At 49.4% G+C, this 25,350-nt stretch overlaps 1 protein-coding gene across 3 annotated transcripts in view; it reads left to right on the forward strand.

The window, feature by feature from the left end:
• LOC147748758 (formin-like protein 3) overlaps positions 1–25,350 on the forward strand; it is a 374,701-nt gene that overhangs the window by 206,732 nt on the left and 142,619 nt on the right. For all 3 annotated transcript variants that reach the window (XM_086963760.1, XM_086963763.1, XM_086963765.1), the window contains exon 5: positions 25,062–25,145. In XM_086963760.1, the coding sequence (XP_086819886.1) occupies positions 25,062–25,145 (84 nt within the window). The remainder of the gene's footprint in view (positions 1–25,061; positions 25,146–25,350) is intronic.

Consider the following 25,350-nt stretch of genomic DNA (forward strand, 5'->3'; position numbering starts at 1 on the left):
GCATACATATGCACATATATATATATGCATATGCATTTAAATATATATGTATGTGTATATATAAAAATATATATAATCTGCATATCTATATAAATACAAATATAAATGCATGCATATACATATATGCATACATATGCATGGTATGTACATGAAAGTTTGAAAAACACTAATAAAAGCAAAGCTAAAAAGCCAACTAATTACAAACAGAATTGCTTTAACTTAAACAAGGGCGAGACCTATTGCATTTTCAATGCTTGTTTTTAAATGGCTGGATTGTATCTGAATCCTAGAAAATTAACTCTATTCTGTAAATTTGACAGGAAATGGATACAAAAGTCATTCAGAGACTATTTTCAATATTTATTAACAATCCTGTTTAATCGTCATTTTTTAATAGATATTAAGAGAAAGTTACCTTTTACCTACCTGAACATACAGTAGGTTATTTAGCATTAGCCTACTGACAACTGGTCTCCCATTGCTTGACCGTAATGAGGTATGATTACTGCTTCTAGAGTAGAAACAATGTGTGTCTGGAGGCATTTTTTTCCTCTTGCAGGAAGACCAACTAGGGTGGGCCCAATATCATTTGATTTGATTTGATTTAGGTGTATAAAGTGCCTGAATCACCACACAAAGGGTATCTCCGCTCTCTTCAACTGCTTAGTTGGACAGAAACAGGGAGTACAGTAGAGCAGTGAGGTCTTTCCCACATAGCCGAACCTTCTTGAAGCGTGGAACCACAAGTAAAGATTTGGTCCCTGAGCATAGTGTCCTCGGAGGCTGATATTTTTTTAATTTCTCTGCTAAATAACTGGGGCCCTTGCTGTTTAGGGCTTTATGCACAATGCAGCTGATCTTGATGGGGATTCGCTTCCGTACAGGCAACCAATGCAGTTTCTGCAGGAGAGGGAGAGAGTGGGTGAGGGCAGGTGCATTAGAGACCAGTCTGTAAGCTGTGTTTTGGACCACTTGCAATTTGTTCAGGGATGCTTCACTGGCTGAGATCAGCAACAAATTGCAGTAGTCTTGTCGACTCAATACAAGTGCCTGGATCAAGGTTTTGTGAGTGGACAGAGGGAGGAAGGGAAATACTCTTCGCTAGAGACCTTATGTATGGAAGCAAGCGCCGATGGGTGGTAGAAACCTGCTGCTTCATAATTCGTTTCTGGTCCAATCGAACCCCTAGATTTCTGACCAGTCTTTTTTAACAACAAATTTGTATTGATTTTCCAAGGTTTGACCACAGTCTTGGCTTCCGGTGCAGGTCCTAATTCTGTAGACCACCAGGTCAGAGACCATCTTCTACGAGCGTCACCAAACAGCATGATTCCGTTTTGCCCGCTTTAAGCTGGAGGAAACTTTGTCTCATTCAGCTGGCAATGGTTTTCATACCTTCTGAGAGGCTAACTGGGCATAGGGACCTTGTTTATCGAAGGATAGCAGGAGCTGAGTATCATCAGCATAGGAAATGGGTGTAATACCTTGCTTCCTGAGTAAACATGTTAAATAAAGTGGGCCTGAGACAGGATCCCTGAGGTACTCCTTTAGTTAGTTCCGTGGTCTCAGACCGGAAGGCACCCAGATTGACAGTCTGGGTCCTATGCGAGAGGAAACTCATCATCCATTGTAAGGCTGTTCCTTGTATCCCAATCTCACTGAGTATCCTGAGCACAGTTCGATGTGAGACAGTGTCGAAGGCCACCGACAAGTCAAGCAGCACTAGTACAACTGTCTTTCCATTGTCTAGAGCCTGTCTGATTTTATCCGTGACAGCAATCAAGGCTGACTCAGTGCTGTGTCTGGGTCTGAAACCAGACTGAGATGGATCAAACCAGCCAGATTCCTCGACAAAGTCTGAAAGATGTTTATTAACATGTTTTTCTAACAACTTGCTCAGGAGAGGTAACAGTGAGATAGTGCGATAATTAGTTAAACCGTCCATAGGAGCCTTAAGATTCCTCCGTATAGGGATGATTTGTGCTGCCTTCCACTCATCGGGGACATGACCTTTATTTAGTGAACGGTTAAGAATTCAGCAAATAGGGATAGCCTGCTGTTTGGAAAGTAATGTGGTAGTCCTGGCCGGTATTTTATCAAGGGGTGAGCCTGATTTAACAGTAGCGAGTAGAGCCTCCACTGCATCGGATGTAACCAAGGGGAAATATTCCAGCTCCTGGACGGGGGCTCGAGTGGGTGAGATATCGACAGATGCGTTGAGTTGGCCACTTCCATCTCAGGTGTTTGTGTTGTATATCAGATCTATTTTCTTTTTAATGTGCATCTCTATTTTTTCGCCTAAGGCTTGCGATGGTCTGCCCTTTCAGTACTGAATGTAAGATGAGACTTGGGGAACAAAATCTTTGTTCCCCCCAGCCAGGCTGTCTCCGAACCCAGTTGGAGGGAAGCTTTTCCCAAAACCAGTGCTTAGTGGCCACAGAGCTGGGGGCTACTAATTTCACTGTACACATCTCTGGTGGGGGGCACACAGGCTCTGTACAAGGGAGAAAGGGCTTTCCCCATTTTGGGTTTTGGGAGTAAGTTGCACTGTGGGATTGTTTGATTTAGGTTAACAAGGACTTCTGAAAAAGTGGGTAGCGTCACCCCTGGGAGCTTTTACCCCATAGGTTAGGGAGGAACCACAAGTCACCAACACTCACTAGCTAATGCCAACCAAAAATGTGGCAACCCAAGGCACCCTCCTTAGAACACGTTATGGACCTATGGACGATCAGAAGAGAATTGAACACCGCTTTCTGTAAACTGAGAGGTGCCCTGAGGACTAGACCTGCTCCCTCTTGTGCAAAGGACAAATCCATGGGTCAGTTGGCTGACTTGTGTGGTTAATGAGACAGCACAAGCTGCAAGAGGCCTTTTTCTTGAAGTGATCAGTTGATCAATACCAACTGGACCAGGATTGGACCTTATTGGTGGTCTACTGAAGTGAGTCCTGGCTCCCAAGTGCAGTCCTGGAGGCCCTGGAAGCCTTACAAATGACACAGTAGTGCTGCTTCAGAAACCCTGAAAAGTTGGGACTTTCAAAATTATTGTACTTCCAAGACCTCCGGAGCAGTCAGGGAGACCTCACTCCAAATGTCAAATTCTGATGCACATTCCTCAGACACAGCTTCAAACTTCTTGCCCCACTGGAGGATTTTGAGCTCCTTAAAAAAGACCAAGGGCCTGATTTAGATCTTGGCGGATGGGTTACTCCGTCACAATGGTGACGGATATCCCGTCCGCTGACATATAAATCCAATTCCATCCCATGGTATTTATATATCTGAAAGTAACAGGTTAGTATTAGATTCCTTACCTTAGAATATCCCCAGGCGTCAGACTGGATCCGGAAAATTTTGCGTAGCAGTACCCTTGCGTCGGTGGGCGTCGTCTGCGGCTCCGCGGCCGTTGGCGCCTGGATTACGTCGTCGGAGTACTTAGACGCCGCCCTCGAACGCGCTGACGTCAGTTCTTTTTTCCGCGCCAGCAAGCGCAGGTCCGGAGAAAGTGGTACCCTTTAGTCAATTTTTGACTAAACTTTTAGGATCTTTTTGATCTGTTTTTTCTAGTCGAACGACTCCGACGGTGCCATTAGGGATGCCGGGGTTCAAACCCTGCGTCGATTGCAACCGACTGATGTCGGTTACAGACCCCCATCGCCGATGTCTTCATTGCCTGGGGTCCGACCACGATTACAAGTCGTGCCCGACTGCCGGGCCTTGACGTCGAAGGCTAGGCAGGAGCGATCCCGTAAGCGCCTCGAGCTCTGGCAGTCAGCCCTGCGCCATTCGAGGTCCCGGTCCGGAAGGAGGTCGAGGGAGCGGTCGCGGGGCCAGAGTAATCATAGCTCCGGGAGTCGTCACCATAGCTCCGGGAGTCGTCACCATTCCTCAGACTTCAAGTCCTCAGGTAAGAGGCACAAGAAGTCGAAGAGGCGTCATCGCTCTTCTGACTCCCCCCCCCCCCCCCCCCCCGACGCTCGTGCGACGCGGCCGGGGGTTCGGGTGACACCGCCCACGTGGCTCCACCGGAGCCGCAGGGATCGCGGCCTGCTCGATACCCGCCGGTCCCTGGAACGCGATGCCGGAGGAGATGGAAGCCTTCCTAATGGCCATGAGGTCGCTCACTCCTCCGTCGGGTTCCGCGGCGCCTTCGGGCCAAGCGGCCCGACTGGGTCCCCAAGCGGGCCGGGTGCTTCGGCCCCGGCGCCGTCGGCGACTTTGGTCCCGACGCCGCAGGGTCCCACTGGATCCGGTTCCGGATCCGGGTCGTCGCCGGTCGACCTTATGACCTCGACGGCGCCGGCCCCCAGGGTGTCGCCCCCGACGCCGTCCCAAGACGACGGTGTCCCTGGTCCTACCCTTGATTCGGGTCCGGCGCTGTATTCAACGCCGCTAGGAAATTTCTACTTCTATGACCCGGCCCCATCCTTTGACCCCGAGTATCAGGAGATGGGTGGCGAGGAGGATTGGAAGGGGTCTGAGGACCCTCTGGCACGTGAGTGCCAGCCTCATCCGGACTGGGCAGGTGAGCTTGGGGATGCCAGTGGTCTGGACACTTCGCCAGACACTGGTTTTGTCTCCCCTCCTACCGTGGCTACGGAGGAGGGGGCTGCCTATAGTGTGGTGTTGACGCGGGTGCCAAGGCCTTCTCCCTTGAACTCCCCGTCGTGGCCGTGAGGACTAACCCCCTCACTGAGGTCCTTACACCGCAGGAAAGCTCCTCGGAGATTTTGTGGCCGTTTAATGAGGCCTTATCTGACGTTCTTTTGGGCACCTGGTCCAGGCCAGCTACAGGTCCCCCTGTAGATAGGAACGTGGCCAGACGCCACCGCCCGGCTCCAGCGACCCTTGCTTCCTGTCCACCCACCCCACCCTCGAGAGCCTGGTCATACAGGCCTCTAACTCCCAGACCGCATTCCCGACGGCTCCCCCGGATCGGAATACATGAGGTACGAACAGTATGGCAAGAAGATGTTCTCCTCACTCAGTTTGGGGTTGCGGTCTGTTAACACCGTGTGCCTCTTGGGCCGTTATACCCACTCTCTGTGGGACACGGTTGCGGCCGTGCTGCCAAAATGTCCGGAGGAGGCCCGGACTAAACTCGCCCAAGCATTTTTGGAGGGTCGAGAGGCGGCACGGTATTCCATCCGGTGTGGACTGGATACAACGGACTCGCTAGGTAGAGCGATGGCAACGACGGTGGCGATTCGTCGCCACGCCTGGCTGAGGTCTGCCAACTTTCGGCTGGTGTCCAAAACACACTTATGGACATGCCGTTTGATGGCCATTGCCTCTTTGGCGACAAGGCAGACAGTGCGCTTCAGCGCTTTAAGAACTCCAGGGCTATTGCCAAGTCCTTGGGCCTGTTGGCCCCGCGCCAGCAACCTGCTGCCTTTCGCTCCTTTCGTGGCCAAAGAAGGGGCGCCCTCACACATCCTGCCAGCCACAGGCCGCAGACTAACATCCAGCGCTGTGGCGGAGGTGGTGACCACCGTGGCGGTGCCCGGGGACAACAGCGAGGCCAGTCCACATCCACCCCCGCAGCATCCGCCTCAAAGCCTTCCTAGTCCTAGCTTTCAGGCTCACATGGCGGCAGTGGGGAGCAGGGTTCGCCATCACCTCCTTCACTGGTGCAACATCACTTTGGACAGGTGGGTGTTGCAAATTGTCCGAAGGGGCTACTCCCCCCTCCAGCCATGCCACCGCAGTGCCACCGCGTGTTGGGGGATCACTTGAATCTTCTGCGAGAGGAAGTTATGGCCCTCTTGGCCAAGAGGGCCATTGAGCGCGTTCCTGGGCCAGAAGTAGGGTGTAGTTGTTGCTCCCACTACTTTCTAGTTCCCAAGAAGGGAAAAGGGGGCCTACGCCCTATCTTGGACCTACGGTACGTCAGCGGCTTTCTCCGGAAGGAGAAGTTCAAGATGCTGACTTTGGCTCAGGTCTTAGCTGCCCTGGACCCGGGAGACTGGATGGTAGAGTTGGACTTGTAGGACGCTTATTTTCACATCCCCGTCCTGCCGGCCCGCGGCGTTACCTGCGGTTCACGGTAGGCCACGAGCACTTTCAGTTTACCCTGCTCACCTTTGGCCTTACCAGCGCCCCATGGGTGTTCACGAAAGTGATGGCGGTGGTCGCAGCTCATCTGCGCAGGTTAGGGGTTTCAGTCTTCCCCTACCTCGACGACTGGTTGTTGAAGGCGGGCTCGCCCCAGACAGTCGTCAGCCACCTCCAGACTACGGCTGACCTCCTGCACCTGCTGGGGTTCTCCATCAGTGTGCCGAAGTCACACCTCTGTCCCTCTCAGAAGCTCCTCTTCATCAGAGCGGTTCTAGACTCGGTGCAGTTTCGGGTTTTTCCTCCGGAACAGCGGGTTCAGGATATTCAGGCTCTGATTCCGATCTTTCAGCCATTATCCTGAGTCTCGGTCAGGTTGACGCTGCGGCTTCTGGGGCTGATGGCCACCTGCATCCTTCTGGTGCATCACGCCAGGTGGCGGATGCGGGCTCTGCAGTGGGACCTGAAGTTTCAGTGGGCCCAGCATCAGGACAACTTGTCCGACCATGTTTTGATCTCGGAGGGCACTGCAAGACAGTTGCAGTGGTGGCTCACGGACCGCGATTGGGTCAGCGGCAGAACCCTCTCCCTACCCCAACCGGAGCACGTAGTTGTGACGGACGCGTCCCTCCAGGGCTGGGGAGGCCACATGGGATAGGCGGAGATCAGAGGCCTCTGGTCTCCGGCGGAGTCCCGGCTCCACATCAACCTTCTGGAGCTGCGGGCGATCGGCTTGCACTGAAGGCATTCCTTCCCCCTGTCCGGGGGAGTGTATTGCAGGTGTTCACGGACAACACCACCGTCATGTGGTACTGCAACAAACAGGGCGGGTGGGGTCTTGGACCCTATGCCAGGAGGCTCTGCGCCTCTGGCAGTGGCTGGAACATCAGGGCGTGACCCTGGTGGTTCAACACCTGGCAGGTTCCCTGAACGCCAGGGCGGACTAACTCAGCCGTCGGTGCAAGATGGATCACGAATGGCGTCTGAACTCGGACGTGGCGCAAGGCCTCTTTCAGCAGTGGGGAGAGCCTTGGTTAGATCTATTCGCCACAGAAGAGAACGCGCATTGACATCAGTTCTGCACGTTGGAATTTCCAAGGCGGCACTCGCTCGGAGACACCCAGAGTGCTGAAGATCAGACGCGACCAGGCCAAAGTCATCCTTTTGGCTCCGGATTGGGCACGAAGATACTGGTATCCAGAGCCACTCAGCATGTCTGTCGATCCCCCGATTCATCTGCCTCTTCAGTAGGACCTTATGTCGCAGCAGCAGGGGACGGTCCTCTACCCGAACCTGTCCACTCTCCACTTACATGCGTGGAGATTGAGCGGCGGCAGTTGAGGCCATTTGACTTGCCTCCTGAAGTCTGTGATGTTATTCTGGCAGCAAGGCGTCCCTCCACAAAATCGGTATACGCCTGCAGGTGGAACAAATTTGTGGCACGGTGCACAGCAAAGACTGTGGATCCCTTTGCTGCCCCTCTTTCAGAGGTTCTCCGCTTTCTTCTTTCTCTTGCCCAGCAGGGCTCTGCTCTGGGCACTCTAAAGGGCTACCTCTCTGCCATTTCCGCCTTCTTAAGGCTCCCTGATCAGCCCTCTTTGTTCAGGTCCCCAGTTGTAAAAAGGTTTTTGAAGGGCATCACTCATATGTTTCCTCCTGTTCCTTTCGTGATGCCTCAGTGGAACTTGAACCTTGTTCTGACCTATCTGATGTGCGCTCCTTTCGAGCCACTTCATAACTGTCCTCTTTGTCTCCTTACTCTAAAGACTGCATTCCTGGTTGCCATCACCTTTGCCAGGAGGGTGAGTGAGCTCCAGGCTCTTTCCTCTAAACCTTCTTTCCTTTCTGTCCATCCGGACAAAGTTGTGTTGTGGACGCGACCTTCTTTCCTGCACAAGGTAGTCACAGCCTTCCACATCAGGCAGTCCATCACCTTGCCTGCCTTCTTTCCGCCTCCGCATCCCTCGAAAGAGGAAGAGAGGCTCCACCGTCTGGACCCAAAATGTGCGCTCTCATTCTCTCTGGATCGCAAACGCCAGTTCCGGGTGGATGACCAACTCTTTGTTGGTTACGTGGGCGCTAAGAAAGGTCGGGCGGTGCACGTGCGAACCATCTCTCGGTGGGTCGTGTTGTGTGTAGGAGAGTAGGGTCTGCAATCCTATGATCACCCAGATTTTTTGCTTTTGTTTCACTAGTTTACGACTTTCTCTGGCTGTGGGCCTGCCAATCAGACCCACAGCCTGGCTGTTCTCTCTCTAAATTACAACGTGTACCCTAGGTGCATTTACCAATTGGTACTGGGCCACTTTATCAGACCCTGTAACTCAGGGCATAGGTGTACCCAGGGCCTACCAGGGGTTGAAGCATGTATTATGCCACCCCTGGCTGGCCTCCTAAATTTGACACAACTGGCTGCATGACAGCTGGGGCAAAGTCGTGTAATCACCCTTTGCTGTAGGTGTAGTATACCTATACCTAACCCTAAAATGAACACCCGGATTCCTATCAGTCACTCCTATGGCACGCCTTGACAATCCTGAAGGCAGAGTGCTTGGAATCGTGTGAGATGGTGCTCTGGCATGAGCTGAGCCTGTCTGCAGCTTGCGGAACCAAGTCCAAATAGCTGTTCCATGATATCGCATATCATATACTCTTAAGTGCATTATAATCCTCGCGGTTAAATGCTAACTTTGGCATTGCTTTATCGAAACATGTCGAGTAAGGTGTCATACAAATTGGAATACTAACCCCTCGCCAATTCTGGCGACGGGGTTAGCATTCCACCCTTCTAGAGGGACACGACATGTATGTAACTGTGAACCCCGGTTAAAGTTAAACGAAGCCTCAGCTCCACAAAATGGATGCTGCCACCACAGACCCGAGTCTGACCCCCTGCAGCTGGGAGTCCTTCCAGCGAGGGGAGCCTAGACAAAGGGTTTCCTGTCAGGGGCGGTGCTAGCACCGTCCCAGACATGGTTTTGTGTATCCTGGGTAGGCAGGGCTTTTCAGGAAGGTGACTGCTGAGTGGCACCCCGGTGCTCACTACGCATAGGCCGGTCAGAACCAGTTCCAGGGGCACACCAGCCCCTGGCCGGGGGAAAGTCCGGCATGGCAGAGGGGTGTAACCACCCCCCTCCTGGTCACACCCATAGGCAGGACCTAGTCACCGGGTCAGCCCCCTTTTTTTTAGTATAAAGATGGGAGCGGGCCCCCTGTTCAAATTAGATCATCTTTGGAATCAAGACCCGACTTTCTGCGAAAGACATCAAGATTTCCTTCTTCAAGATTCTCCCTTGTGGCTAAGGAGTAGTCACCCTGCATCCGCAGGCACCATCCTAAGAACACTGCGGTCTGCTGCAAGTCCTTCTTCACGAATCCGACGACCCAGCTCGACGAGACCCGGCTCCCCTGGCACCTCTGACCTCTACTCACCTCTACAGCAAAGCTGAGAACTGTGAGTGCGACGAGACCTCGAGGGACCGACGATCGCCAAGACTGCACGACTTCTTTGCAACAAGCCCACCGTGTGCTCCACTGGTGAGTGCTTTGGGGTCCGAGAAGCCCCAACCCTGAGCAGCTCCAGCACCGAAGATCAGCCCTCCAGCATCTCCACGATCTGCGTGGGGCCCTTCTGCTTTTGCGTGCTCACTGCGCTGTGTGGCTACTAGCCGGCTGGCTTGTGGCCTTCTTCACGACGCCCGACGACATCACTGCTGCTGGTCTGGTTGCTCCAGACTGGCCCTTGCTTCCTTCTTCAAGAGAGGCACCCCGGACCCTCCTGGTGCACTCCAGACGCCATTTTGAGTCCACCGCGTGGGCTTGAATTTGCCAAGGCTTTGTTGCCCAATCCTGGGTCCAGCGACGCCGACCGCTTCATCCATCGTGGGACAGCTCGCTCCTCCATCCTGGTCGCCGACAACGCCTCCTGGCCCGTGAGATCTGCGATCACAGCGTCACCCACTCACCTAGTCGAGGTGGCTACCATCCGGTGCCCTCCTGGTGCCCACTGACTACTGGCTAGTAGTGTCGAACTTGGTCCCCTCTGCTTTCAGGTGTCATCTTCCTTCGATCCAGGCTTGGATCCATCGAACTTTCTTCACTGGTCGCCTACCAGAAACTTCTTTCTTCCAGGCTCCTGGTCCGTCTACGAGGATTCCCGACGTCTTTTGAGACCTATGCAGCTGCAGCCCCTGGGCTAGGTAACTTCGGCATTTCGGTGCCCCAGCATAGCCTCACTATCCAAGGGTCAGAATCCACTTTCGTTTTCCTCCTACCAGGTCGGATTCGCCCGAGAACACTAACTTTGTCTTTACTAGCTACCATAGACTTTGTCCCGCTTCACGCGTGAGAGTGCACACTCTGCACCCGAGTCCCCTGGGTCTCCTAGAAGTAATCTGAAGATTCTATAGTCAAGATCTAGCGATTCCAAAGCCTATTAGTACTGTACTTACCTGCTAGTAATTTCGCATTCCACTTTCAGAGTATATGGTTTTCCGTGCCCCTCGGGCATTTGTATATACTGTGCTAACTTAAGTATTTTCGTAAGAGTTTTGTTTTGTGCTTAGTACCCTGTCCTCATAAAGAGTACAGGGCTGTTGTGATTCTTAATAAATATCTTGTTTATTTTCATAACACTTGTGTGGTGTCCTTTCACTTGGTATTCAAGGGGTATATGTGTGGTAAACAGCTGGCTTAACGCGCCCTCTCGAGTCTTTAGCCTTAGACTGCTCGTATCCACGCTACTAGGATAGCTGGTCTATAAGGTTGACTTACAACCAATCATCAATAAGGGTTGCTGGACTGATACATAGTGTTCACTAGAATAGTGAGCACTGCATATCAGGCCACCTTCTCACATTGGTGAGCAGCGGTTGGGATTTGAGCTTGCTGTTGTTTTACCACACGTATCCTAAGAATATCTTGTTGAAAGATCACATAAGTACTGATAGGTACATATAACTTAGCTTAGAATACTCTGAGTTCTACTGAACAAGCTGTTGCAGCTCCTCAAGGCTTAGCACACCTTGGCTGCAACTCTTAGCAAGGGATCAGTAGGCAAACACATAGTGTAGGTAGGTGCATCACTTACACCACACTAGAAACAGTATGTCAGACAAAGGAGGAAACTTTGAGTCTCCCCTTGTGTCAGTGGACCCTCCACAGGTCCCCACTTCCAGATATACTGTTCTTAGCTTCCATGAGTTACGACAGGTGTGTACCTCTAGGAAGATAAAACAGGGGTCTAACCCCACAACTTCCTTTCTGATTGGTCTCTTAGAGACTTATGATGCCAGAAAAGCTGAGAAACCTCTTAGCTCTTCTAATCCAGAGGGAAGCATGCCTCCCCTTGAGGGAACCAGAGGAGACCCTGACCTAATCCACCTCTCAGCTGAGACTGAAGAGGGGGAGGAGGATGAGGATCCCTCTGGGGATGAGGCAGATAAGGGACAGGTAGAAGTCAGTAGACTAACCAGGTCCAACTTAAGCAGACATGAGATTGGTACTGGGGGACCCCTGGGGCCACTCTCAGGTCAGCTTAACATTGGGAATGGACGAGCCAGATCTCTATCAAGAGGCTCTGGCAGATCTATTCAAACCAATGGCTCTCAAAGCTCTTCTCACAGAGGGATGACTTCCCCTCAGAGGAGAGTGTATGAAGCTAAAGAAAGGGCAGTCAATCTGAGGATTGAAAGGGAAGAACTTGCCCTGGCCAAAGAGAGGCTTGCCTTTGCTAGAGAGCAACAGTTAAGTGGGGTAGTCCCCACTGGTGGCAGCATTGTACCTAGCAATAGGGAAAGGAGTTTTGATACAAAGCACCTGGGTAAGATAGTGCCCCCCTTTAAACAAGGGGATGACATCCACAAATGGATTACTGCTTTGGAGAGGGCCTGCACTGTGCAGGGTGTTCCCCAGAGTCAGTGGGCAGCTATCTTGTGGCTCTCCTTTGAAGGTAAAGGTAGAGACAAGCTCCTCACTACTAGAGTGGAGGATGCTAACAATTACCAAATCTTGAAAAATACACTGATTGATGGGTTTGCCCTAACCACTGAGCAGTACAGGTTGCTGTTCAGGGATACCCAGAAAACTCAGTCTCAAGATTGGTCTGACTTTGTAGATTGTGCCACTAAGGCTTTGGAGGGCTGGTTGCTGGGCAGTAAGGTTACTGATTATACAGGATTGTACAATTTGATCATGAGAGAACAAATTTTAAACAATTGTCAGAACCAGTTGTTGCATCAGCATCTTGTTGACTCAGATCTGACCTCTCCCCAAGAATTGGGAAAGAAGGCAGACAGATGGGTCAGAACAAGAGTTAAACAGAACCAGGGCCAGAATCAAGGTGGTCAGAAGAAAGCAGACCAGAAGGGTAAAGATTCTAAAGGGGAACAAAATGACCAGAAGTCTTAGACAGGTCCCCAACAACCCAAAGAGGGTGGCGGTCAGGCTCCCCAGAAGAAGAAAAATCAAGAAGGCCAATCTAAAAGGTGGTGCCAATACTGCAAAAGTAAAACTCAATGGTTTAGTAAGTGCACCAAGAAAGGAGGAGGGCAGACTCCTGCCACTGCAGCCCCTAAGGCACCTGTGCCCCCTAGTACAGTCAGCAGTGGCAGTGCACCTCCCAAGGGTTTAGTTGGGTTAACCCTGGGTTCTGAGGGGTGTGACAACTTAGTTGGCACACTCACTCAGGCTGTCCTTGTTTGTACAGGGGATGTGGAGATGTCCCCTGATATAAGTCCCAATACTTTGGGCAAATACAGACAGACACCTTTCATTAATGGAAAAATGGCTCAGGCCTATAGGGACACTTGTGCCAGTGTCACAATGGTGACACCTAACTTTGTGGACCCTGGACAGATCATGCCAGGTACCGATTTCCTGGTGACCAATGCAAGCAATGTCACTACCAATCACAGTATGGCAATTGTAGCTTTCTCCTGGGGAGGGGTAACTGGCCAAAAGAAGGTTGTAGTTAGCTCAGACCTCCCAGTGGATTGTTTGTTGGGCCATGATTTGGAGTCATCACAATGGTCAGAAGTGGAGCAGAGGACTCACATGGAAATGTTAGGCTTGCCAGCACATGTGTTTGCTGTGACCAGGTCACAGGTCAGGAAATGCCCCACTGAACAGGTGCTGGATCCTGGAACAATGGACCAGACACCTTCCAAGAAAAAGAGCAGTAGGGTTAAGGCTGTGCCTTCCCCCTTGCCCCAGGTTGTGGATCAAGTCTCAGAGGAGGCTGACCTACAGGAATTGAGGGAAACTGAGCCTAGAGAGTTTGAACTTGATCAAGTTGAATTCTTGGGTTCAGGGGGACCCTCAAGGGAAGACCTGGGGAAGGACCAGTTAGACTGCCCTTCTCTTGAACCCCTCAGACAGCAGGCTGCTGCTGAGGCTGCTGGGAACGCCACAGGTACCCACAAGGTATACTGGGAAGATGGACTCCTGTACACTGAAGCAAGAGACCCCAAGCCTGGCATGACCAGGAGGCTGGTTGTACCCTTGTCTCAGAGAGGTTTCCTCCTTACCTTGGCCCATGAGATTCCCTTAGCAGGTCACTTAGGCCAGACAAAGACTTGGGACAGGCTTGTCTCACACTTTCACTGGCCTCACATGAATGAGGATACCAAGGAGTTTTGTCGCTCCTGTGTCACTTGCCAAGCCAGTGGTAAGTCAGGTGGCACAACAAAGGCCCCCCTTATACCAATGCCTGTGGTGGGGGTGCCCTTTGAAAGAGTGGGGATTGACATTGTTGGTCCAATGGAACCCCAGACAGCATCAGGGCACAAGTTTATACTGGTGGTAGTGGATCATGCCACCAGGTATCCTGAAGCTATTCCACTTAGGACCACTACAGCACCTGTAGTGGCAAGGGCCCTAGTTGGAGTGTTCTCCAGAGTGGGCTTCCCTAAGGAGGTTGTCTCTGACAGAGGTGCAAACTTCATGTCAAGCTACTTAACTGCTATGTGGAAGGAATGTGGTGTCAACTACAAGTTCACTACACCCTATCATCCACAATGCAATGGGCTTGTTGAAAGGTTCAACAGGACCCTAAAAGGGATGATTCATGGACTACCTGAAAAGCTCAGGCGTAGATGGGATGTCCTGATTCCCTGCCTTCTGTTTGCTTACAGAGAGGTCCCACAAAAGGGGGTTGGCTACAGCCCTTTTGAACTTTTGTATGGGCATCCTGTGAGAGGCCCCCTGTGTTTGGTGAAGGAAGGATGGGAGAGACCTCTCAAAAAGCCTGCAACCAACATAGTGGACTATGTACTTGGTCTCCGCTCCAGGATGGCTGAGTATATGGAGAAGGCATCTGAAAACCTTAAGGCCAGTCAAGAACTTCAAAAAGCTTGGCATGACCAAAAGGCTGTCCTGACTGTTTATCAGCCTGGACAAAAGGTGTGGGTGTTGGAGCCAGTGGCCCCAGCAGCACTCAAAGACAAATGGTCTGGGCCCCACACAATTCTTGAGCAAAAGGGAGAGGTCACCTACCTGGTGGACCTTGGAACTCCCAGGAGCCCCCACAGGGTGCTCCATGTCAACAGGCTCAAAGCATATGTCGACAGGAAGGACATGAGCTTGCTCATGGCCATAGATGAGGGACAGGAGGAAGAGAGTGACCCTCTCCCAGACCTGCTCACTCAGAATCCTGATGATGGGTCAGTAGATGGTGTTGTCTTTTGTGGCAGCCTCTCGGAGCATCAACAGAAAGACTGTAAACAGGTTCTTCAGTCTTTCAGACATATGTTTTCTCTGACACCCAGTCAGACCAATTGGTGTACCCATGAGGTTGACACTGGTGACAGCCTGCCAGTTAAGAGTAAAATCTACAGGCAGCCTGATCATGTTATAGACTGCATAAAAACTGACGTGCAGAAAATGTTGGAGTTGGGAGTCATTGAACCCTCAGATAGCCCTTGGACTAGTCCAGTAGTTCTAGTGCCAAAACCTCACACCCAGGGTGGTAAGAAAGAGATGAGGTTCTGCGTAGACTACAGGGGTCTCAATGCAGTCACTAAGACTGATGCCCACCCAATACCAAGGGCAGATGAACTTCTAGATAGATTGGCTTCTGCCAACTACTTAAGCACATTTGACCTGACAGCTGGGTATTGGCAAATCAGGTTAGCTGAGGATGCCAAGCCCAAGACAGCATTTTCAACCCCTGGTGGGCATTATCAATTTGTGGTAATGCCCTTTGGTCTGAAAAATGCACCTGCCACCTTCCAAAGGTTGGCGAATCATGTTCTCACTGGGCTGGATGACTTCTGTGCAGCATATCTAGATGATATTGCTGTCTTTAGCTCCACCTGGGAGGATCACCTGGTCCACCTGAGGAAAGTGTTAGAGGCTCTGCAAGCAGCAGGCCTCACTATCAAGGCCACCAAGTGCCAGATAGGGCAGACACAGGTTGTATACCTGGGCCACCTTGTAGGTGGAGGCCAGGTTCAGCCACTGGAGAGCAAAATACAGTCAATCAGGGACTGGGCTCCTCCAACCACCCAGACTCAGGTTCGAGCTTTCTTGGGCCTGACTGGTTACTACAGAAAGTTTGTCAGGAACTATGGACCAATTGTGACTCCATTAAATGAACTGACAAGTAAGAAAATGCCAAAAAAGGTTCAGTGGACAGCAGGCTGTCAAAAAGCATTCGATGACCTAAAGCAGGCCATGTGCACAGCACCTATCCTTAAGAGTCCAGACTACTCCAAACCATTCATTGTCCAAACAGATGCTTCTGAGTTGGGTGTGGGAGCTGTTCTATCTCAACTGAATTTTGATGGTCAAGACCAGCCCATTGCTTTTATAAGCAGAAGGCTGACCCCAGAGAGAAGAATTGGTCAGCTATTGAGAGGGAGGCCTTTGCTGTGGTTTGGGCCCTGAAGAAGCTGAGGCCATACTTGTTTGGCACTCACTTCAAGATTCAGACCGACCATAAGCCCCTCTTGTGGCTAAATCAGATGAAGGGTGAAAACCCCAAACTGCTTAGGTGGTCCATTTCCCTACAGGGGATGGACTTTACAGTGGAACATAGACCTGGTACTGATCATGGCAATGCCGATGGGCTCTCCAGATATTTCCACTTAGAACAAGAAGACTCACCTGGTCAAGGTTAGCTTATTGTCCCAAAGTTTGGGGGGGGTGGTCATGTAGGAGAGTAGGGTCTGCAATCCTATGATCACCCAGATTTTTTGCTTTTGTTTCACTGGTTTACGACTTTCTCTGGCTGTGGGCCTGCCAATCAGACCCACAGCCTGGCTGTTCTCTCTCTAAATTACAACGTGTACCCTAGGTGCATTTACCAATTGGTACTGGGCCACTTTATCAGACCCTGTAACTCAGGGCATAGGTGTACCCAGGGCCTACCAGGGGCTGAAGCATGTATTATGCCACCCCTGGCTGGCCTCCTAAATTTGACACAACTGGCTGCATGACAGCTGGGGCAAAGTTGTGTAATCACCCTTTGCTGTAGGTGTAGTATACCTATACCTAACCCTAAAATGGACACCCGGATTCCTATCAGTCACTCCTATGGCAGGCCTTGACAATCCTGAAGGCAGAGTGCTTGGAATCGTGTGAGATGGTGCTCTGGCATGAGCTGAGCCTGTCTGCAGCTTGCGGAACCAAGTCCAAATAGCTGTTCCATGATATCGCATACCATATACTCTTAAGTGCATTATAATCCTCGCGGTTAAATGCTAACTTTGGTATTGCTTTATCGAAACATGCCGATGAAGGTGTCATACGAATTGGAATACTAACCCCTCGCCAATTCTGGCGACGGGGTTAGCATTCCACCCTTCTAGAGAGACACGACATGTATGTAACTGTGAACCCCGGTTAAAGTTAAACGAAGCCTCAGCTCCACAAAATGGATGCTGCCACCACAGACACGAGTCTGACCCCCTGCAGCTGGGAGTCCTTCCAGCGAGGGGAGCCTGGACAAAGGGTTTCCTGTCAGGGGCGGTGCTAGCACCGTCCCAGACATGGTTTTGTGTATCCTGGGTAGGCAGGGCTTTTCAGAAAGGTGACTGCTGAGTGGCACCCCGGTGCTCACTACGCATAGGCCGGTCAGAACCAGTTCCAGGGGGACACCAGCCCTTGGCCGGGGTAAAGTCCGGCATGGCAGAGGGGTGTAACCACCCCCCTCCTGGTCCCACCCATAGGCAGGACCTAGTCACCGGGTCAGCCCCCTTTTTTTTAGTATAAAGATGGGAGCGGGCCCCCTGTTCAAATTAGATCATCTTTGGAATCAAGACCCGACTTTCTGCGAAAGACATCAAGATTTCCTTCTTCAAGATTCTCCCTTGTGGCTAAGGAGTAGTCACCCTGCATCCGCAGGCACCATCCTAAGAACACTGCGGTCTGCTGCAAGTCCTTCTTCACAAATCCGACGACCCAGCTCGACGAGACCCGGCTCCCCTGGCACCTCTGACCTCTACTCACCTCTACAGCAAAGCTGAGAACTGTGAGTGCGACGAGACCTCGAGGGACCGACGATCGCCAAGACTGCACGACTTCTTTTCAACAAGCCCACCGTGTGCTCCACTGGTGAGTGCTTTGGGGTCCGAGAAGCCCCAACCCTGAGCAGCTCCAGCACCGAAGATCAGCCCTCCAGCATCTCCACGATCTGCGTGGGGCCATTCCGCTTTTGCGTGCTCACCGCGCTGTGTGGCTACTAGCCGGCTGGCTTGTGGCCTTCTTCACGACGCCCGACGACATCACTGCTGCTGCTCTGGTTGCTCCAGACTGGCCCTTGCTTCCTTCTTAAAGAGAGGCACCCCGGACCCTCCTGGTCCACTCCCGATGCCATTTTGAGTCCACCGCGTGGGCTTGAATTTGCCAAGGCTTTGTTGCCCAATCCTGGGTCCAGCGACGCCGACAGCTTCATCCATCGTGGGACAGCTTGCTCCTCCATCCTGGTCGCCGACAACGCCTCCTGGCCCGTGAGATCTGCGATCACAGCGTCACCCACTCACCTAGTCGAGGTGGCTACCATCCTGTGCCCTCCTGGTGCCCACTGACTACTGGCTAGTAGTCTCGAACTTGGTCCCCTCTGCTTTCAGGTGTCATCTTCCTTCGATCCAGGCTTGGATCCATCGAACTTTCTTCACTGGTCGCCTGCCAGCAACTTCTTTCTTCCAGGCTCCTGGTCCGTCTACGAGGATTCCCGACGTCTTTTGAGACCTATGCAGCTGCAGCCCCTGGGCTAGGTAACTTCGGCATTTCGGTGCCCCAGCATAGCCTCACTATCCAAGGGTCAGAATCCACTTTCGTTTTCCTCCTACCAGGTCGGGTTCGCCCGAGAACACTAACTTTGTCTTTACTAGCTACCATAGACTTTGTCCCGCATCACGCGTGAGAGTGCACACTCTGCACCCGAGTCCCCTGGGTCTCCTAGAAGTAATCTGAAGATTCTATAGTCAAGATCTAGCGATTCCAAAGCCTATTAGTACTGTACTTACCTGCTAGTAATTTCGCATTCCACTTTCAGAGTATATGGTTTTCCGTGCCCCTCGGGCATTTGTATATACTGTGCTAACTTAAGTATTTTCGTAAGAGTTTTGTTTTGTGCTTAGTACCCTGTCCTCATAAAGAGTACAGGGCTGTTGTGATTCTTAATAAATATCTTGTTTATTTTCATAACACTTGTGTGGTGTCCTTTCACTTGGTATTCAAGGGGTATATGTGTGGTAAACAGCTGGCTTAACGCGCCCTCTCGAGTCTTTAGCCTTAGACTGCTCGTATCCACGCTACTAGGATAGCTGGTCTATAAGGTTGACTTACAACCAATCATCAATAAGGGTTGCTGGACGGATACATAGTGTTCACTAGAATAGTGAGCACTGCATATCAGGCCACCTTCTCACATTGTGCATCAAGGTATGCTACTCTTTGGCTAAAAAGGAGCCTCCTGTTGGACTAAGGGCCCATTCCACTCTGGCCACGGCAGCTACTACTGCCCTGGGTCGGGGAGTCCCCTTGCAGGACATCTGTCAGGCAGCTACGTGGGCCTCGCTGCACACGTTCGCAAGACACTACTGCCTGGACAGCCAAGTCCGGAGAGATGGCTTCTTTGGCCGTTCCGTTCTCCAGGACTTTCTGGTGTGATCATTGGTTTGCAGACCCACCACCGGGGTTGGTATTGCTGGGGTATCTATTCTAAGGTAAGGAATCTAATACGAACCGGTTTCTTTCAGATGCACAAGTTACTTACCTTCGGTAACGATATATCTGTAAGAAACAGTAGTTAGTATTATATTCCTTACCGCCCCACCCATCCTCCCCGTTCTGCGAACTGATATCTAGGGTTAAGGTCATCTCCTTTCAGGGCCCTAGTTTCATGGCACCAGTGTTGGTTTTTATCATGGCTCTGCGTTTCTGGCGCGGAAAAGCTATGTATAAGAACTGACGTCAGCGCGCGAGGGCGGCGTCTAAGTACTCCGGCGACGTCATCCCGGTGCCAACGCCGACACCGACGATGGACGCGGAGCCGCAGACAACGCCTACCGATGCGCAGGGGTACTGTTCCGCAAAATTTTCCGGATCCAGTCTGACACCTGGGGATATTCTAAGGTAAGGAATCTAATACTAACTACTGTTTCTTACAGATATATCGTTACCGAAGGTAAGTAACTTGTGCTTCAGTGGATAGAATATCCTTCACCGTTGTGACGGAGTAACCTGTCTGCCAAGATCTAAATCAGGCTTTAATCATCAGGAGGAAAAATCTGTGACTGTGACAAACCTGCTTGGTGTATCTGATCTGTTTCATCCTACTTGGCCTGTAATTGTGCCTAGGTCCCGGTCTACCACTTCAATAGACAATCATTTTCTACTTTAAATAATTCATATCCCTAGTTCTTCTTAATGTATTTTTGTCATTTGTGTCATTTTGTTTATTACATTTTATTCAGATTTTCTAATACAGTTTGGGATTTTTATTGTTTGGTATTTTTATTGTATTACTCTTTTGATACTACATGAATACTTTACATAGTATTCCAAGTTCAGACCAGCTTAATTTAGTGACTTTGGGGTTCATCCGGACTAGTTTGTGTTATTCCTGGAGGTTGGCAACTGCCAACACTAAATAATCCACTTAGTTATGGTTGCATGTTAGTTTGACACTTCTTTCAATGGCACCATTATAAACCAGAGCCTCAGGAAGGGAGTATACTGTTACATATTAGTTTTGAGCCTTTTTTAATCACTCTAGTATTAATCTTTATCTTGGATCAAGGACTATAAGGATTGCTAAGGGAGATTCTTTACCCTTTGTGTTATCTTTTTCTGTAGCTGACACCTTCTAAAGAAGACAATTGACACCTTACACACTATTCTGTGACACGTAGCACTGTGGCTACGAGGAGGAGTCTTCCTTCCATTTAGCAATCAAGAAAGCGACTCTGAGTAATTAGGCTGTGGCTTGGTGCCAAACTGAGTGGACGTCATCTATATGTGCCCTGTTTGAGTTCAGTGACAATAAGGCCCTAACAGCCATTTCCCGCTGACCTAGGGCCACATGAATGGAGACCAGGAGATTTGGAAATGTGCTGTGCTGGCAAGATCTGTATGTAGGGGCGCTGCTCCATCCGCCAGGGGCTGCCCAGGGTCCACAATTTGGTGCATTGGGAGACCTGAAAACCCTTTGTGCTGTGTATCTTTGAGGCACTTAAAGATGGGGAGTGAGACTCCCCACTCTTTGACATAAATTATACCAAATCGATTTTAGTCCTTATCTGTCACTAAAAATAATAGGGTGGCAATATTCATGTAAGGTGACCCTTGTTCCATGTAGAAGACAGTAAACTAGATAAGGCACAAATATATTTGTTATCGTCAGGAATGCTTGAGGGTAGGACAATAACTGTATTCTCATATATTCACCTAACTCTGCCCAAAATCTCTTTATTTATTGGCAACCCTGACTCCATTTGCTAAAGGCAATGTTATCCTTTCAGGAGGTTTCAGGTTAGAGTGGGAAGAAGTAATAGACAGATCTGGTAATGGAAGGAATTTTCAAACGCATTTTCCAGGAAGCTAAAACACATAAGGATAGACGCAGACCGTAGAGACATGCTGAAAGAGGTACTTGGATGTACAAGATTTTACCTCCTTTTTCCATGCTCCTAGTTTATTCTCCTGAGGGTTGAAGTAGCACCTGTAGTATGAGATCCAGTGATAGGCTTGATAGCAGCCTTTAATCACACCACCATAAATGTAGTTAGACCTCGGGTGCAAACAGAGGAAACCTTATACTTGTTGTTTTCACTTCGTAAAACAAGTGAAAGACTATTGTGATATGAGCAAAGAGGGAGATGTCTCATCAATAGTGTGGGACATTTTGAAAGTGGTTTTATGAAGTAAACGTATAGTACTGGTGAACAAACTCCAAAGTTTGGGAACTCTCAAAACTCAGAAATTGGAAAAAGAAGTGAGTGAAATTGAAGAAGAATACAGATGAACACCCACACTTAAGCTTTTAAGGAAATTAGTGATAAGCAAATGCCAATTGAAAACAGTACTTACTAACAGAGTGGCGATATTCATGCTTTTGTTTAACAGATTATCCTATTAGTTTATTAATAACGTGGATATACCGTTCACCATTTGAGAGCTAAGAGGGAAAAGCACATGTAAATAAGATATGCCCTCCAGTTGAAGAGTCAGAGATTCAGAAAAGAAGAATTTAGGAGATTGTAAAGCCTCTCCTCTCCTGAAGGATAATAGATTGATTATATATCGGGAGCTACTCTGTCTAAATTAACAAGAGTGCAAATAGAGACTATAAAGCCCTTCCTTATTAGGAGATGAAGTAAGGTTAGCCATCCGAGCGTAGTAGTCTAATATAGCACCAGGACCTGATGGCTTTACGAAGGATTTTTATAAGGTCCACCTGCCTCTTCTTTCCCCTAAACGCCTGAAACTCTACAATCACTTTGCAGAAGTGGGGCAAATTACATTATCTGGCCTGAACTGTCAGGGCAATTCCAAACGTTCCTGCCGATAATAAGAGGTTTTTTCAGAGCTTAGTCTATCCAGGCCAAGTGGGGTATATAAATGAAAGGCAGACTCATTCTTTTTTTATTTTGTGATTTTGAGTACATACAACAAAGGCAAAAAGTTGTTTTGTGGGCTACCTGCCCCTGAGGTTACAAGGTATAGAGTTAATGGTATACATCTCGGCAGGTTTCCCCTTTGCTGGTTATAAGTTGCTGGTAGGATAAAGGATAGAGGGAGGAGGGGAAGAAAACTGTGAATAAGTGTAGGAGAAGGATAGGACAGGAGTAAATCAAACATTCCAGTTCGGGTTGTCCGGGCAGATTTTAACCCACCCCACTGTGTTCTTTGTGGTATATCCCCGTTCCGCTGCCGGTTACCTTATGGTGGTTCATATGGGATTAGGTTTTTGTCCAGGGTTTCCCACAGGCTCCTAGAGGAGACTTTCCGGGGCGAGTATCGTAGTGCCAGGCTGTCCGCTCCTCTGAGGTGGGTGACCCAGTTGAGCCATCCTTTGTATGTAGTTTTGGAGGAGTCCTTCCAGTTCATAAGCACTAGCTTGACTGTCGCGGTTAGCAGTAGGTCCATTAGCTCTCTCTCACCCTCTGTGAGGAGATCAGTTTGTATGAATGCCGTGGTGAGAGAAGCGAAGTCTCTTGCAATTTTGCACTTGAACGATTGTCTATGAAGTCACACACCCTATCCCAGAACCCCTTGAGTATCGGGCACAGAAAGATGAGGTGTTCTAGGTCTCCTTTATCCGTGTTGTAGTTCCAGCATGTTGGGCTGTCCCTGAGACCCAGTGTATGTAAGTGGTCTGGGGTCAAGAATGTTTTGTGGAGCAACCAGAGTTTTGTTTGTGCTAGCACTGGAGTGATCTTATTGCGAGTTGCGATGACCATAAGGTGTTCCATCTCGGTCGCTTAAAGGGGGTTGTGTACGGTTATCCCAGTTTTGGCTTTGTTGGATATAGCGAAGGTGTTTGACCTAGTGGATTGGCCTTCTTAGAGAAAAGTTCAGCAAAAGGTAGGATTAAGCTGACTGTATCAAACTGTGGTGATGGTTAATTCCCATAATTACCAGAACCATACAATTATGACACACCTAAACAGAGATGCTGTCCATTTCAGCATCATGGAAGTAAGGGTATTTAGCCACTGGCCTGCCACATTAGTCACGCAGATGGCAACATAAAGGCGTAAGGTTTGATCTAAATGAACATAAATTTGCTTTTGGCGATATAATCCTGTCATTGAGAGACCCAAAAACCTCACTCCCCAACCTGGTGCGTCATCCTCGGATCCATACTGGGTACAAAATTAATATGTGCATATCAGAAATATGAAACCTAACGCTACTTCCCAGCAAAGCAACACAAATGAGAGAAATATTCTTATTTAAGTCGCTGCCTACTCCCCTCATGTATTTGGGGGTTAAAATGTCCATACAATTTCAGCTCTTTATAGAGCTAATTATCTGCCATTGCTCCCAAACCTATTTAGGGTTTTGACCTATTGGATGCCCTTGCATGTCTTCCATGTTGGTGGGATTGAGGCTATCAAAATTACCCTATGACCCAGTGGTTTAAATCTGTTCCAGGTCCCCCCAAATAAAAAAGATGCCAATACATCTGCACTGCAGACAATGGTGTCCCATTTTGTATGGCAGGGTGCACGACTCCGGATTCTAGTGGGACAACAGAAGAAAAGCAGCTCTTGCCGGGGACTGGTGCGCTGGAATTTTAAGTTGTATTATCAGATACCGCAATTAAGAATAGAGCTTAAATGGTCTGAATTGGAGACTAAGAATATTTGGGCAAATATTGACCATGCAATGGTAGATAAGTCATCGAGGGACCCAATTAGGCTTGACAACTATCAGGCTCCAGTCAACAGGCTAGTTAGTATATCCATAGCAACTAGGATTAAATTATGTTTAAATGAAACCGAATGCTTAAGATATGCACAGGTAAAAGAAGCGGCCACCAGATTAAAAAAAACCTTTGAGAAAGTTTTGTCCACAATTAGAGAATCCAAGTACATAATCTCTAAGGTGTTTAACATACTGATGACGTCTTGCTCCAACCCATGCTGGATGAATGTGAACCGTTGGGATAAATATTTAAAAATAACAATTAGTCCTGATGAATGGCAAACACAGAGGTGTGATGTGAATAAAAGCTAAGTGTCTATGAAACACTGCTATGTGATTGGTATGACAAACCTCTCAAATTAGACCAAATGTGTTGTGTGAAGGGAACCTCCGATTTGTACATGGTGGGATTTTCCTAAATAATACTCCTCCTGGACAGAAGTTACCCACATCTTATGTGATCCTGGAAGGACGCTGCTTGAGCTTTGGCTGCCAAACTGCAAAATAATTTCAAATACTGTCAAACACAACTACCTGGTCATTAACTCAGTGGCATATATGGCTTTGGAAAATTATAATCATAGAACAATTAATTAATTTGACGATGCGCTGCCAGAACCACCTAGATGTTATCTCCTGCTGAGGTTGTGATACAAAATGGCTGGGCATTGTCTCATGGTTGAGGTTGATGTTCGGATGGCTGAAAATGTCTTCCTGCTGAAGAGAATGCTTGAAATGGCTGGATATTGTTTCTTGGTGAGGATGAGACGGACCTTGGTCTCCTCATCGGGTAGCATTTTCAAGGTTGAGTTTGATGGCTGCCTGATCTGACATCTACAGGTAAGACCAATCCATAGTTTGACTGGACGGCTGTTGCTTCTTGGTGATGCCAATGTTTGAATGGACAGGCATTGCCTCCTGGTGAGGTTGATGGTGGATGAATAGATACTGGCTCATGGTGAGGTTGATGTTTGGAGGAAGGGCATTGGTTCTTGATGATGCCACCGGTTGTATAGACGGGCATTGTCTCCTGGTCAGATTGTTCTTTCTAACATTGAATTGGGGGTGGGAGGGGACTCTCAACAGGGACAGCTCAGGAAACTTTATCCATGCTCTCTTCTTTTTCAGGTGGGTCCGTGAATTCTTAAACAATGACAACAAAGGTCTGGATGTCCTGGTGGAGTACCTGTCCTTCGCGCAGTGTGCGGTCATGTAAGCAGCTGCAGCAAGCTTTTCATGTTTATTTCCCTTCAAATGTCTTTGAAGTAGTGGGGACACGGATTGTCACCGGGTGTTCGGGATCCACGCAGAGCACACACACCACACCTCTCTTCACATCTCAATGTCTTTTATTTCCCGCATTACTTTTTTGTTAGGGTGGCTTGTGCTCCTTCGCATGCTGTTTTGTATGCTGCAC

Source organism: Lissotriton vulgaris, chromosome 1_1, assembly GCF_964263255.1.
Source record: "Lissotriton vulgaris chromosome 1_1, aLisVul1.2, whole genome shotgun sequence".
NCBI lineage: Eukaryota > Metazoa > Chordata > Amphibia > Caudata > Salamandridae > Lissotriton > Lissotriton vulgaris.